The sequence below is a fragment of the Heliangelus exortis genome, chromosome Z (assembly GCF_036169615.1).
Source record: "Heliangelus exortis chromosome Z, bHelExo1.hap1, whole genome shotgun sequence".
Lineage (NCBI taxonomy): Eukaryota > Metazoa > Chordata > Aves > Apodiformes > Trochilidae > Heliangelus > Heliangelus exortis.
Genome location: NC_092454.1, coordinates 33,631,347 through 33,645,495, shown reverse-complemented (window position 1 = coordinate 33,645,495; position 14,149 = coordinate 33,631,347). Strand labels below are relative to the sequence as shown.

At 53.2% G+C, this 14,149-nt stretch overlaps 2 protein-coding genes across 2 annotated transcripts; both read left to right on the top strand.

Moving 5' to 3' along the window:
- The first annotated feature begins 1,157 nt into the window (after positions 1-1,157).
- On the top strand, positions 1,158-3,861 carry LOC139789900 (sperm-associated antigen 4 protein-like). Its single transcript, XM_071731031.1, has 5 exons — positions 1,158-1,441; positions 1,816-1,931; positions 2,358-2,525; positions 2,884-2,973; positions 3,611-3,861. The coding sequence occupies exons 1-5, from the start codon at positions 1,315-1,317 to the stop codon at positions 3,740-3,742; spliced, it is 633 nt and encodes a 210-aa protein (XP_071587132.1). The 5' UTR covers positions 1,158-1,314; the 3' UTR covers positions 3,743-3,861.
- Positions 3,862-11,344: 7,483 nt separating this feature from the next.
- On the top strand, positions 11,345-13,929 carry LOC139790176 (sperm-associated antigen 4 protein-like). The gene is made up of 5 exons (XM_071731670.1): positions 11,345-11,628; positions 12,003-12,118; positions 12,545-12,712; positions 13,071-13,160; positions 13,798-13,929. The coding sequence occupies exons 1-5, from the start codon at positions 11,502-11,504 to the stop codon at positions 13,927-13,929; spliced, it is 633 nt and encodes a 210-aa protein (XP_071587771.1). The 5' UTR covers positions 11,345-11,501.
- Positions 13,930-14,149: the final 220 nt, after the last annotated feature.

Genomic DNA, 14,149 nt, shown 5'->3' with positions numbered 1-14,149 from the left:
GATGACCCCCAGTCAGACATTAATCCTCTCCCTGCTCCCTCCCCACACTCCCCACCTGCTGCCCCACCCCCAGGGACACACGGGGCTGACAACACGACCGCAGCCATCTCTGGCAACCCCAGCAACGTAACAGTCTCTTGGTGTTCTGAATTGCAGGTGGTGTTATCTTCAGGAGCCCAGTGGCAGTGTGGGCAATGTGGGCTGTGGGACTGAGAGAGGTCGGTGACTCTCTTGGGATGGGCACCTCCTCCCACAGGGCATTTCGGACAGTGGCTGAATAAATCACGGGCTCTTCTGCTTCTATGCAGGGAGATCCCAAGCAGCAGCAGCAGCTTCTGCCCTGTCTTTCTCGGGAAGCCCCTCCTGGGAACGCTCGGCAGCTCTGCTAGCAGATGCACTGATGAAGCGTTTTTCCCTTTCAGGGGCTGGCATATGCCTTGGGAGCAGACCCGGAGCCCCTGTGGTAAGAGATGTGTCCTGAGCTGGACACCTGGTTCTGTGCAGAAGGGGCAGGTGGCCTCATGCTACCTGCAGCCATTCCCTAGCAGCCAGGCCTCCCATACATCCCTCCTGCCTTTGCCTGTTGCTCAGCCTGGTGTGGCAGGGAAGCATTTGCAAAGCAAGGAAAACACGTGTGTCTCTCCTCCTTGCTGAGCTCAGCTGCTCCCAGCTGGGGATAGGCTTCTCCCTGACAAGATCTGCTTTTGGTTCCTCCAGCAAGGCGTCTGCTTGGCATGAGGAAGAAATCCAAAAGGCAGAGCTTCTGGTGGCAGAGGTGGTTCAACTGGAGGCAGAGCTGAAGCATGTGAAGGAGGTGATGCTGCATTTTGGGGAAGGATGCTTGGCTGGGCAAAAGCCCTGAGAAAAGGACTCTGTACGATGGTTGTTGTTGCTGCTGGGTGTTGCACCCGGGTGCTTTCTGGGCAAACTCCTCCACTGTCCGGGCTCTTCTCTCGCCCAACTATAACTGGAATGCTTCAAGCACCAGAGGACACCTGACAACTTTCCCTTGGCACTCCAGTACCTCTGGCTGTTCGGGCCGAGCTCCTGAGGCACCAGTGTGACCCAGGCATGCTCACAGGGACAGCCATCGCTTGCAGGCTCTGAGCCCATCTCCTGGAGTGCCTGCTGGAGAGCGTGGAGGCTGGGGATGAGGGTGTGGAAATCCTCGTCAGTGCAGCCCAGGCTGTGGCCACTGATCCGCTTCCTGAGCCCTGGCAGCTCACACCACAGGCACAGTCAGGCATCTCTGTGGACAAGGCTGTGCCCTGTGTTTCTGCCGCTGACCCACTACATCTCAGGCCACCAGTAGCCATGCTGAACTGCCTGCTGATGTGCTCCTTTTCTGTCTGTTCATGCTGTTCCCAGGAAGTCGAGCAGGCAGTGTCCTGGATGCATTCAGAACTCTACAAGCCGTCTGACTGGGCCCTGCAGAGCTCTGGTATGGACACAAGCAGCCCCGCCTCCTCGCCTGGCACTTGTCTGCAGCGCTCCCCAGAGGAGCCTGTGCTGCAGGCACTGCTCTCCAGAGTGGGGGAGCTTTTATGTCTCATGGGGCCCAAGAGCAAAGGCAGTGGCAGAGTGGCTCTCCCCAAACTGCCTACCAGTCCTGTCCTCTCCAAGACCCTTCAGACCTTCTCCTCGTGGTGCTCTGAGAGAAGCAGTCACTGGGCATGTGGCTGCTGGCATTGCCCTGCGCAGCTGGGGCAGGACTGACAGACGTGGAGCTGGCTGGAGGAGGCAGAAATAGTGTCTGAGCACCAAGTCCCTCTCGTCTGCGGCCTCTTGCAGCCTTCTGCTCTTCTTTCCCTGCAGGTGCCACCATTGACAGAAAGAGAACGTCCAAGACCTATGACTGCAGAGAAGGAAACTGGTTCTGGTGGGTTGTACCGTTCTGCCGCAGCCCCAATCCTCCGGATACTATTTTGCAGGTAACACAGCAGAAGTCATCAGTGCTGGCTTTGTTCCTTCCTGTGAAGATGGGGACTGATCTCCGGAGCTCTCATGTTTACTCCATGTACACTGCCCATGCCCACAGAGCTGATCACGTTACTGAAAGCAAGGCTGTAATGCCTGCCTGGGCTTGCTAGAAATCCGTGATTCCCCTCAGGAAGGGAATGGGTCAGAACTGAGATGAATGGCTGCTTCTTGCCTGCATTCTTCTGCCGCAGCTGGGTGAAAGGCTTTTCTCCCCGAGAGCTCCCTTGTCAGGCAGGGAAGGCCTCCTGCTTCTGTCCGTCTCCTCACAGCAGCCCAGTTTTGAGCTGAAATAGACCCCAGGGACACACCAGTGCCAGTACATCTAGCTACATGGGCAGTTGTGTTGATGCCAACACTGATGTTCTTTCTGGTTGCAGGAGGATGTTTCCATAGGAAAGTGCTGGCCTTTCCAAGGGCAGCAGGGCCAGGTTGTCATCAGGTTGCCAGCACGAGTCCACCTGACGTCCATCACGTTGCAGCACATTCCAAAAGAAGCCTCTCCTTCTGGGATGGTCATCAGTGCCCCCCGAGACGTCTCTGCCTATGTAAGTCTCTGCTGCGCATGTCTGGCAGGGATCAGGCCCTGGGGGAAAGTCATGACAGGGTCTTGCTCACTTTTGTGCATTCTCTAAGATCCAAGTCCTGCTCTCTGCTGAGCAGTGCCATATCCCAGTGGGATACATCATGGGCTCTTGAGGGTTCATCCCTCTTAAGATTTGTTCTGGCCCTGCAGACCCTGTTCTGGCTTCTTCACCAAATCCCAAGGCAGAGACTGAGCTGAGTTGTAAAAAGCGCTAGACCTCTCCTGGAGCTCCGGAGTTCGGGGGGCTCTAGATGGTGATGTGTCCATTTCCCCTTTGTTGGGCCAAGCCTAAGCTGCTCTCTTTGTGCTTTGTCCTTCAGGGACTGGAGGAGAATGGAGGGGAAGAAATCCTGCTGGCTAAATTCACGTATGACTTGGCAGGAACCAGTATTCAGACCTTCCCTCTCAAGGTACAGTGCATGCAGGGGGCATGATGCCATGGAGGAAACCAGGTTTGCCTGCAAGTCCAGGGCAGGAGGAGCACAAAAGCTTTCTCCCTGGGCAGAGGGGAACAGAGCACTGACAGGGAAGGCCTGCCGGAGTTTGGAGGGCTGGGTAGCGTGTGGTGGTGGTGTTGGTAAAGGGACAACAGCAAGAGCCTGGTCAGGCCCATGGGAGCAGGAGTCCTGGGAGATGCCTGGCTGCACCCAGCAAAGAGCCAGCTGCACACATGGCTGCTCCACAAAAGCAACAGCATGTGCCGTGGAGGAGCAGCAACACCTGGAAGGGGAGAAAAGGCGTGGGGCAGTACTGCTGGTCCTTCTTGGGGTCTGCTGGAAGCCTGGAGAGTGCCCTGTCCTCCCAGCATAGTACGGCACTGCTCTGCTGGTTCTCTCACTCCTGCCAGGAGCAAAGCAGGCAAAGAAGGCAGCAGAAGTGTGGAGCTCAGCAGCTGTGGGACTAGCACTGGGCCTCCTGTTTCCAGAGCCACCCCTGCCCACTTTCAGAACCTTGCTCCTGGGCAGAAGAAGTCTTGGCAGGGGGAGACTGGCGGATGGCATTATTGCTCTTCACACCCCCACCTTCTCTTCTCTCTTTTCTTTACAGAAGGCGCCATTTCCCACAGCCTTCTCACTCATCAAACTTGCTGTGATGAGCAACTGGGGAAACCCAGCATATACCTGCATTTATCGAGTGCAGGTCCATGGGCAGATGGCAAAGCCAGAAGGCCACAGCTGAAAGCAGAGGAAGGAAAGGAAGGACGGAGATAGAGGGACTGAGATATTGGGACAAAGTAATTTTTTCTCGGCTAGAGGGGAGGGGTGGTGTAAAGGATGGGAGTTCTTGTTTGTGTTTTCTCTTTGTCTCGGCTAGAGGGGAGGGGTGGTGTGAAGTATTTGAGCTCTTGTTTGTGTTTTCCCTTTGCCCCGTTGTGCTTTCGTTATTGATAAATTAAAGTGATCTTTTCAAACAAATTGTGTTCGTTTTGCCTGTGACTGCCACCGGGAGTGCAAGCCTCACAAGAAGGAGCCTCGTGGTCCCTTGGGCTCAGCTAGGCTCCAGCCATGACAATGACAAAGCCAGAAGACCACAGCTGAAACCAGAAAGAAAAGAAGGATCAAGAGAAAAAAGGAGAAGTGGGTGAGGAGAAATAAATGTAGCAATTCAGACTGGAGTAGGAGGTGTGCCTGCTAAGCAGGGTCTGCACAAGGTCCCTTGCAGGGAGGGTGGGAGGTCTCTCTTAGAGCCTTCTCCTCTCTGGGCTGAAGAACCCCAACTCCCCCAGCCTGTCTTCATCGGAGAGGTGCTTGAGCCCTCTTCTGATCATCTTCACGGCCCTCCTTTGGACTCGCTCCAGAAGGTAAATGCTCTTCTTGTGCTGGAGCCTCCAGAACTGAACGCAGTACTCCAGGTGGGGTCTCACAAGAGCAGTGTAGAGGAGGAGAACAACCTGCCTCGACTTGCTGGCCACCCTTCTTTTGATGCCGCCCAGGATCCAGTTGTGGCTTTGTGGGCTGCAAGCGTGCACTGTCAGCTCCTGTTGAGCTGCTCATCAACGAGAACCTAGAACTGGCTGGAAGTGTCAGAAATCGTTTCTGAGCACGAGGTCCTCTTCTGTGGTCTCTTCTTCTCTTCTTTCCTTACAAGTGCCCCCATTGCCAGCTCCTGTTGAGCTTCTCATCAACGAGAACAAAAGACACACCGTGAAGAGTCTTTTCCTAATGTCCAATCTAAAGCTACCCTCTTCTAGTTGACAGTCATTACCCCTCTCTCTGTCCCTACACGCCCTTATGAAAAGTCCCTCCCCAGCTTTCTTCCAGAGGCCCCCTGCAGGTACTGGAAGGCCACTACAAGGGTCCCTCTAGAACCTTCTCTGGGCTGAACAATCCCAACTCTCCCAGCCTGTCTTCATAGGAGAGGTGCTCGAGCCCTCTTCTGGTCATCTTCACAGCCCTCCTCCGGACTCACTCCAGAAGGTAGATGTTCTTCTTGTGCTGGAGCCTCCAGAACAGGACACAGAACTCCGGGTGGGGTCTCACAAGAGCAGCGTGGAGGAGGAGAATCACCTGCCTTGACTTGCTGGCCACCCTTCTTTTTATGCCACCCAGGATCCGGTTGGCTTTGTGGGCTGCAAGCGTGCACTGCCAGCTCCTGTTCAGCTTCTCATCAATCAGCAACCCCATGCCCTTCCCCTCAGAGTTGCTCCCTGTTCATTCACTCCCTGCCCAGCCTGTGGTTGTTCTTCACATTGCCTCAACCTCATGCTTGGCCTTCTTGAGGTTCATGAGGTTGGCATGTGCTCACCTCTCAAGGACCCGACCTTGGGAGCTACAAAAGGGTAGGGCCTAACTGGAGACGTGTAACGTGAAAACCAGCAGAGCATTAGTTCAGAGACCACCCCCCAGGAACCTCCGGCCGGTGCAGAAATTTTCCTTCTTGCTGTTGCAATATATGTTTGTGTTTGTGAATTCCTGTTGAATAATTATAAAGTGTTTGCTAACCTTACTTTTACAAAGTATTTTGCTAACCCAACTTTGAGAGTACTAATAATATATCTGCCTTGAACATTGTGAAATATGCAAACATATGAATTCTTTAGATCATCTTCAGCAAACCACTTAAGCTGGTTATTCGTTAATTTTTCAGGCAAGAATTTTACCTTTTCACTAGAGCTTTCAAGCCACGGTCTAAGATATCCTAATAATCGTAGGACCTGTCAAATTTCCTTTTTTTGTTGTGTTTGGGGGCCACAGGGCCAGAATTCCGAATTCCGGATACCCAATCAGGGTCTAAGTTCTTCTGTCCCTGTCCTGGTTTGGGCCAGAATAAAGGTAATGTTCTGTCTTGTCCTCTTGCTTTCAGCTAAGTCTCTTGTAAGTAGTTGCACTTGGTAAAACTGACAGCAAGTTTCTCAGTCAGTGTCTGCTTCTAGGACTGGTGGCACAGCATGGTCCAACAGCTGTACCGTTGGAGTACAGCTCCCTAATGGGGATGGCCTCAACAATGCAAAGGGACCCCGTTGGAAGCAGAAATTAAAAGGGGAGTAGTTCTCCCCAGCTGTACCATAATAAAAGAAAAATCTAGGAAATCAATGCAACACAGATTATGGTTGCATTCATTTTATCATGAGTTGGACACTGGAGTGAAATATGAAATTCCCACAGTTGCTGAAAACCTTTTTGTAAATCTCGCTGAAAATATTGCTAAATCACTAAACGTTACTAATTGTTATGTATGTGGAGGTACCAGTCAGGGGAGAGATGGGCCTGGGAAGCTATGGAGAGTATCATAACTGACCCTGGAACCTGGAAACAACCTGGAAAGGGCAACAGGAAACAGCAATGGGTCTTACAAACCTCTATAATTGGAAGAAGTTGCTGGCAAAATTTGGGGGCCGGCATACCAGTAGGTAACCTTGAGTGTGAAGGAGGTTTCCTCTGGAATGAAACGACAAAAAGGTGGGATAAATGGGGAATGGCTCTTGAAATGGCACGGGCATTTACAAATTGGACTGATGGAACCAAAGGGGTGGCCTACTCCTCAGGGCCAGTATTGGATTTGTGGGCAATTTGCATATGCATTCTTACCAAAAAATTGGTCAGGGTCTTGTGGTTTAGGAACAATCAGACCCAGTTTTTTCCTGTTACCTATAAGTAAGGGAGAACGGCTTCGGGTACAAGTATATGCAGAGGCCGAAGAACTGGGGAAGCAACGAATCAAACGTGAACTACAAATAAGTAACTGGGACAATGACAAATGGCCTCCTGAAAGAATAATTGCATATCATGATCCGGCTACATGGGCTGAGAATGGTATGTATGGATATCGAACTCCAGTTTATATGCTCAATAGAATCATTAGGTTACAAGTTGTGGTAGAAATTGTTGTAAATAAAACAGGGGATGCTTTAGAGCTAATTGAGAAACGGAATACACAAATGAGAACCTTTTTATATCAGAATCGCTTGGCTTTACATTATCTGTTAGCACGAGAAGGAGGTGTGTGTGTGTGTGTGTGGAAGTTCAGTCTAACTAATTGCTGCTTGGAAATAGATGATGAAGGAAAAGCTGTACATGAGCCAGTACAGGAAATGGAGAAAATTGTACACGTTCCAGTCCAGACCTGGTGCGGAATCAATTTGGAAGGAATTTGGAACAATACACTGGGAGGTGATTGGCTGGTAAAAATTGGAATTGTGGTGTTGGGGTTTTTGGGGGGTTGTTAATTATACCATGTTTAATGCCTTGTATGATGCAATTTGCCCAATCAGCAGTCCAAAAAGTGCAAAATGAACCCCCTAAGTTGCTAGTGGAGAATACAGATGAGGAATATCAGGAAGAAGAAGAAGAAGAAGAAGAAGAAGAAGAAGAAGGAGAAGAAGAAGAAGAAGAAGAAGAAGAAGAAGAAGAAGAACTAGTACTTTGAGAGTACTAACACTATATCTGCCTTCAACACTGTGAAATATGCAAACATATGAATTCGTTAGAATGAAATATAACTGTTCTTTGTGTAACTACAAGGCTTAGGGGAACAAGAAACAAGACATCCAGTTTCTGTACCTTGAAAAGGCTACAATGTATACACCCTGTTTTGCTAATCTGAGCTGATTTTGCTGCTCACCACAGGGCGTTGCAATTTAAGGTGGTTTTACTGCTGACTGCATAGTGTTGCACAGGAAAGAGCGAAGGAGCGCATGGGCAAAATCAAAGGGTAACAAGAGGGCAAACTGAGGAAGACTACTGACTTCATCCAACGACCACCAGACGGGGGTCAAAAAGACCCTCAGAGATAAAGTGGGCATGTACCTTTGAAGGCCCGCCTCTTCCAAGAACTAATACACATAATCTGGCCTCTTCCTAGTCATGAGTATGTATTAGAATATTTATGAATATGTGTTAAGGTATGTAATATAAACTAAAAGATTAAACCTTACGGCGTGCTTGTGAATGGAGCGGAGATTCCCCACGCACCAGCGCTGTTTTGCTTATTGCAATTTTATTAATTAAATTAAACCATTAACAGAATATTGAGTCTCGGTCATTTATATCACTGTGCAAAGCCCCTGCTAGACAATCAGATGTTCCCTGTAGAATTAGACACCTGAGTCACTTCTCTGCAACACGAGACATGAAGGTCCTCAAGCAGACATGCATTTTTTCCAAGCAATTGCTCTTTAAAAAGAAAGCAATTAAAAGTGCCCTGTGTAAATTCCTGGATCTCTAAATGTACATGAGAATGGAGAAGAAGAAATCCTGCTGGCTAAATTCACGTACAAGGTGGCAGGAACACGTATTCAGACCTCACCAGTCAAGGTACAGTCCATGCAGGGAGCATGATGCCATGGAGCAAACCAGGTTTGCCTGCAAGTCCAGGGCGGAGGAGCACAAAAGCTTTTTCCCTGGGCAGTCGGACCAACGCTCTTGCTCCCTGGGACGTGGCATGGCTGTGCACCATGGGCCCTGCGGCCCTCACTGCCATGCTGGCAACCTGGTACGGGCTGCGCGGGTGAGGAGAAACGCTGCTGGAAGCAGCCGTCCCATGGGCTGAGAGCAAAGACCCTTTCCAGCTCCCTTTCTGGTTTCCCGGGAATGCCCAGGAGAGCTGAAACCCTGGCCAGCGGGCCACACGAGGCAGCCTCCTGGCAGAGAGGCATGGCAGGGTTGGGGTGCCCACAGGCTTGGGCTCCCACCGCCCAAAAAGAAGGGCGGCAGCCATGATGCTGCCCCAGGGGAGCAGCCCACAGAGTCTCCCCACCCTGCTGAGCCCCGGGGAGCCCCATTGTGAGGTCACAGCTAGCCTCCCACACAGCCTTGTGGTGCGAGGGGAAGGAACCCTCAGTAGCCAGGGAGCTGCTGCTGGAGCTGGTTCTCCCTGGCCAGGTGAAGACAGCAGCTGTGTCTGACCCTTCTGTGACCAAGATGGCAAGGAGAAAGGGGCCTCGAGCGGAACAACAAAGGGCCTGCAGAGGCTCCTCGGGAGCCAAGACCAACCTCAGCCTCACAGAGGAGGCAGCAGGGCCAAGAAGCTGCCAAGCAGATAAGTATGTAGTGGTCTGCTCCTGCCTGGGACAGGTTGGGGTGGCAGCAGGGACACGGCCTAACACGGTCCGTGGGGTGTGGAGCAGCCTGGGGAATCCGACAGAGGATCTCTGAGGAGGAGCCGCGTGGCTGTGCAGCCCCCCTTCTGTGGGGATGGGGCTGGGCTGAAAGCCAGGCTCACACTGCCGGCCCAAAGCCAGTGTTCAGCAGGGCCACTGGGTCAGCAGTGGCCTCGTGCTGCAGGGGTAGGATCCCAGCCCTTCAGCTCTGGGGGAATTTTGCTTCCTGAGCTGGCCAAGCCCCTGGGACCTGAGACTGGCCCCCCTGAGACACAGAGGCACAGCCTGCCTGTGGGGCAGTGGTGGCACTGGTATCTGGAGGAGAATCCTCAACACACAGGTCCAAATTGTCTCTGGTTTCTTTGCCCAGGGACGGTCTTCAGCCTTCCTTGCCTTCTGGCAGGTGGCCTCGCCTCGCCTCCCTCTGGGGACATCTGCTGGGCACATGGACCTTCACTATGTATGTATTTCATGTTCCTGCTATGGAATGGGTGAGAAAGGGGCTCCCTGAGGGCCAGAGCAAGCATAGGGGAGAGCAGAGAGTGTTCGCCAGCCAGCAACCCAGGGACCTACTGACGGCCAAAGGACTCCCTCTTTTTCAGGCGAAGGGTGTCGCTAAAGAAGATATTACTGAGCATCATCATCTTGCACCTGAAAACGGCGATGGGTGAGTTTTCATAAGCAAATATCCCAGAGAGACAGCCTGGCTGTACTGGATGCCACCTTCCTTGACTGGCCTTTGGGGCAAGTGTGTGTGGCGACTCCTGTGTCCCAAGTGCTCCCCGAGTACGGCCTTGGTGGGGTGGGCAGTAAGACTGGCAGGCAGCCAACCACGCTGCTGCTCTGGCTACTGGACCAAGCCAACAGATGCATTGCTAAGTCCACAAGTCTGCGAGAGAAGGGCGTAGGTACTTCCAAGCCTGGCACAGGGACTCCCAGAGGCGACCCCGATGGAGAGCTACTTCTCCTGGCCCATGCAGCCTGGTCTCAGCACTCACTGAAGCAGCAAGAGGAAATGGGGACTAGCTGTGTGGCACCCAGCACACCCGTAGATCACAGCTGAGCAGTCTCCCCAACGCCCGGCCTGATGACCCCCAGTCAGACATTAATCCTCTCCCTGCTCCCTCCCCACACTCCCCACCTGCTGCCCCACCCCCAGGGACACACGGGGCTGACAACACGACCGCAGCCATCTCTGGCAACCCCAGCAACGTAACAGTCTCTTGGTGTTCTGAATTGCAGGTGGTGTTATCTTCAGGAGCCCAGTGGCAGTGTGGGCAATGTGGGCTGTGGGACTGAGAGAGGTCGGTGACTCTCTTGGGATGGGCACCCCCTCCCACAGGGCATTTCGGACAGTGGCTGGATAAATCACGGGCTCTTCTGCTTCTATGCAGGGAGATCCCAAGCAGCAGCAGCAGCTTCTGCCCTGTCTTTCTCGGGAAGCCCCTCCTGGGAACGCTCGGCAGCTCTGCTAGCAGATGCACTGATGAAGCGTTTTTCCCTTTCAGGGGCTGGCATATGCCTTGGGAGCAGCCCCGGAGCCCCTGTGGTAAGAGATGTGTCCTGAGCTGGACACCTGGTTCTGTGCAGAAGGGGCAGGTGGCCTCATGCTACCTGCAGCCATTCCCTAGCAGCCAGGCCTCCCATACATCCCTCCTGCCTTTGCCTGTTGCTCAGCCTGGTGTGGCAGGGAAGCATTTGCAAAGCAAGGAAAACACGTGTGTCTCTCCTCCTTGCTGAGCTCAGCTGCTCCCAGCTGGGGATAGGCTTCTCCCTGACAAGATCTGCTTTTGGTTCCTCCAGCAAGGCGTCTGCTTGGCATGAGGAAGAAATCCAAAAGGCAGAGCTTCTGGTGGCAGAGGTGGTTCAACTGGAGGCAGAGCTGAAGCATGTGAAGGAGGTGATGCTGCATTTTGGGGAAGGATGCTTGGCTGGGCAAAAGCCCTGAGAAAAGGACTCTGTACGATGGTTGTTGTTGCTGCTGGGTGTTGCACCCGGGTGCTTTCTGGGCAAACTCCTCCACTGTCCGGGCTCTTCTCTCGCCCAACTATAACTGGAATGCTTCAAGCACCCAAGGACACCTGACAACTTTCCCTTGGCACTCCAGTACCTCTGGCTGTTCGGGCCGAGCTCCTGAGGCACCAGTGTGACCCAGGCATGCTCACAGGGACAGCCATCGCTTGCAGGCTCTGAGCCCATCTCCTGGAGTGCCTGCTGGAGAGCGTGGAGGCTGGGGATGAGGGTGTGGAAATCCTCGTCAGTGCAGCCCAGGCTGTGGCCACTGATCCGCTTCCTGAGCCCTGGCAGCTCACACCACAGGCACAGTCAGGCATCTCTGTGGACAAGGCTGTGCCCTGTGTTTCTGCCGCTGACCCACTACATCTCAGGCCACCAGTAGCCATGCTGAACTGCCTGCTGATGTGCTCCTTTTCTGTCTGTTCATGCTGTTCCCAGGAAGTCGAGCAGGCAGTGTCCTGGATGCATTCAGAACTCTACAAGCCGTCTGACTGGGCCCTGCAGAGCTCTGGTATGGACACAAGCAGCCCCGCCTCCTCGCCTGGCACTTGTCTGCAGCGCTCCCCAGAGGAGCCTGTGCTGCAGGCACTGCTCTCCAGAGTGGGGGAGCTTTTATGTCTCATGGGGCCCAAGAGCAAAGGCAGTGGCAGAGTGGCTCTCCCCAAACTGCCTACCAGTCCTGTCCTCTCCAAGACCCTTCAGACCTTCTCCTCGTGGTGCTCTGAGAGAAGCAGTCACTGGGCATGTGGCTGCTGGCATTGCCCTGCGCAGCTGGGGCAGGACTGACAGACGTGGAGCTGGCTGGAGGAGGCAGAAATAGTGTCTGAGCACCAAGTCCCTCTCGTCTGCGGCCTCTTGCAGCCTTCTGCTCTTCTTTCCCTGCAGGTGCCACCATTGACAGAAAGAGAACGTCCAAGACCTATGACTGCAGAGAAGGAAACTGGTTCTGGTGGGTTGTACCGTTCTGCCGCAGCCCCAATCCTCCGGATACTATTTTGCAGGTAACACAGCAGAAGTCATCAGTGCTGGCTTTGTTCCTTCCTGTGAAGATGGGGACTGATCTCCGGAGCTCTCATGTTTACTCCATGTACACTGCCCATGCCCACAGAGCTGATCACGTTACTGAAAGCAAGGCTGTAATGCCTGCCTGGGCTTGCTAGAAATCCGTGATTCCCCTCAGGAAGGGAATGGGTCAGAACTGAGATGAATGGCTGCTTCTTGCCTGCATTCTTCTGCCGCAGCTGGGTGAAAGGCTTTTCTCCCCGAGAGCTCCCTTGTCAGGCAGGGAAGGCCTCCTGCTTCTGTCCGTCTCCTCACAGCAGCCCAGTTTTGAGCTGAAATAGACCCCAGGGACACACCAGTGCCAGTACATCTAGCTACATGGGCAGTTGTGTTGATGCCAACACTGATGTTCTTTCTGGTTGCAGGAGGATGTTTCCATAGGAAAGTGCTGGCCTTTCCAAGGGCAGCAGGGCCAGGTTGTCATCAGGTTGCCAGCACGAGTCCACCTGACGTCCATCACGTTGCAGCACATTCCAAAAGAAGCCTCTCCTTCTGGGATGGTCATCAGTGCCCCCCGAGACGTCTCTGCCTATGTAAGTCTCTGCTGCGCATGTCTGGCAGGGATCAGGCCCTGGGGGAAAGTCATGACAGGGTCTTGCTCACTTTTGTGCATTCTCTAAGATCCAAGTCCTGCTCTCTGCTGAGCAGTGCCATATCCCAGTGGGATACATCATGGGCTCTTGAGGGTTCATCCCTCTTAAGATTTGTTCTGGCCCTGCAGACCCTGTTCTGGCTTCTTCACCAAATCCCAAGGCAGAGACTGAGCTGAGTTGTAAAAAGCGCTAGACCTCTCCTGGAGCTCCGGAGTTCGGGGGGCTCTAGATGGTGATGTGTCCATTTCCCCTTTGTTGGACCAAGCCTAAGCTGCTCTCTTTGTGCTTTGTCCTTCAGGGACTGGAGGAGAATGGAGGGGAAGAAATCCTGCTGGCTAAATTCACGTATGACTTGGCAGGAACCAGTATTCAGACCTTCCCTCTCAAGGTACAGTGCATGCAGGGGGCATGATGCCATGGAGGAAACCAGGTTTGCCTGCAAGTCCAGGGCAGGAGGAGCACAAAAGCTTTCTCCCTGGGCAGAGGGGAACAGAGCACTGACAGGGAAGGCCTGCCGGAGTTTGGAGGGCTGGGTAGCGTGTGGTGGTGGTGTTGGTAAAGGGACAACAGCAAGAGCCTGGTCAGGCCCATGGGAGCAGGAGTCCTGGGAGATGCCTGGCTGCACCCAGCAAAGAGCCAGCTGCACACATGGCTGCTCCACAAAAGCAACAGCATGTGCCGTGGAGGAGCAGCAACACCTGGAAGGGGAGAAAAGGCGTGGGGCAGTACTGCTGGTCCTTCTTGGGGTCTGCTGGAAGCCTGGAGAGTGCCCTGTCCTCCCAGCATAGTACGGCACTGCTCTGCTGGTTCTCTTACTCCTGCCAGGAGCAAAGCAGGCAAAGAAGGCAGCAGAAGTGTGGAGCTCAGCAGCTGTGGGACTAGCACTGGGCCTCCTGTTTCCAGAGCCACCCCTGCCCACTTTCAGAACCTTGCTCCTGGGCAGAAGAAGTCTTGGCAGGGGGAGACTGGCGGATGGCATTATTGCTCTTCACACCCCCACCTTCTCTTCTCTCTTTTCTTTACAGAAGGCGCCATTTCCCACAGCCTTCTCACTCATCAAACTTGCTGTGATGAGCAACTGGGGAAACCCAGCATATACCTGCATTTATCGAGTGCAGGTCCACGGGCAGATGGCAAAGCCAGAAGGCCACAGCTGAAAGCAGAGGAAGGAAAGGAAGGACGGAGATAGAGGGACTGAGATATTGGGACAAAGTAATTTTTTCTCGGCTAGAGGGGAGGGGTGGTGTAAAGGATGGGAGTTCTTGTTTGTGTTTTCTCTTTGTCTCGGCTAGAGGGGAGGGGTGGTGTGAAGTATTTGAGCTCTTGTTTGTGTTTTCCCTTTGCCCCGTTGTGCTTTCGTTATTGATAAATTAAAGT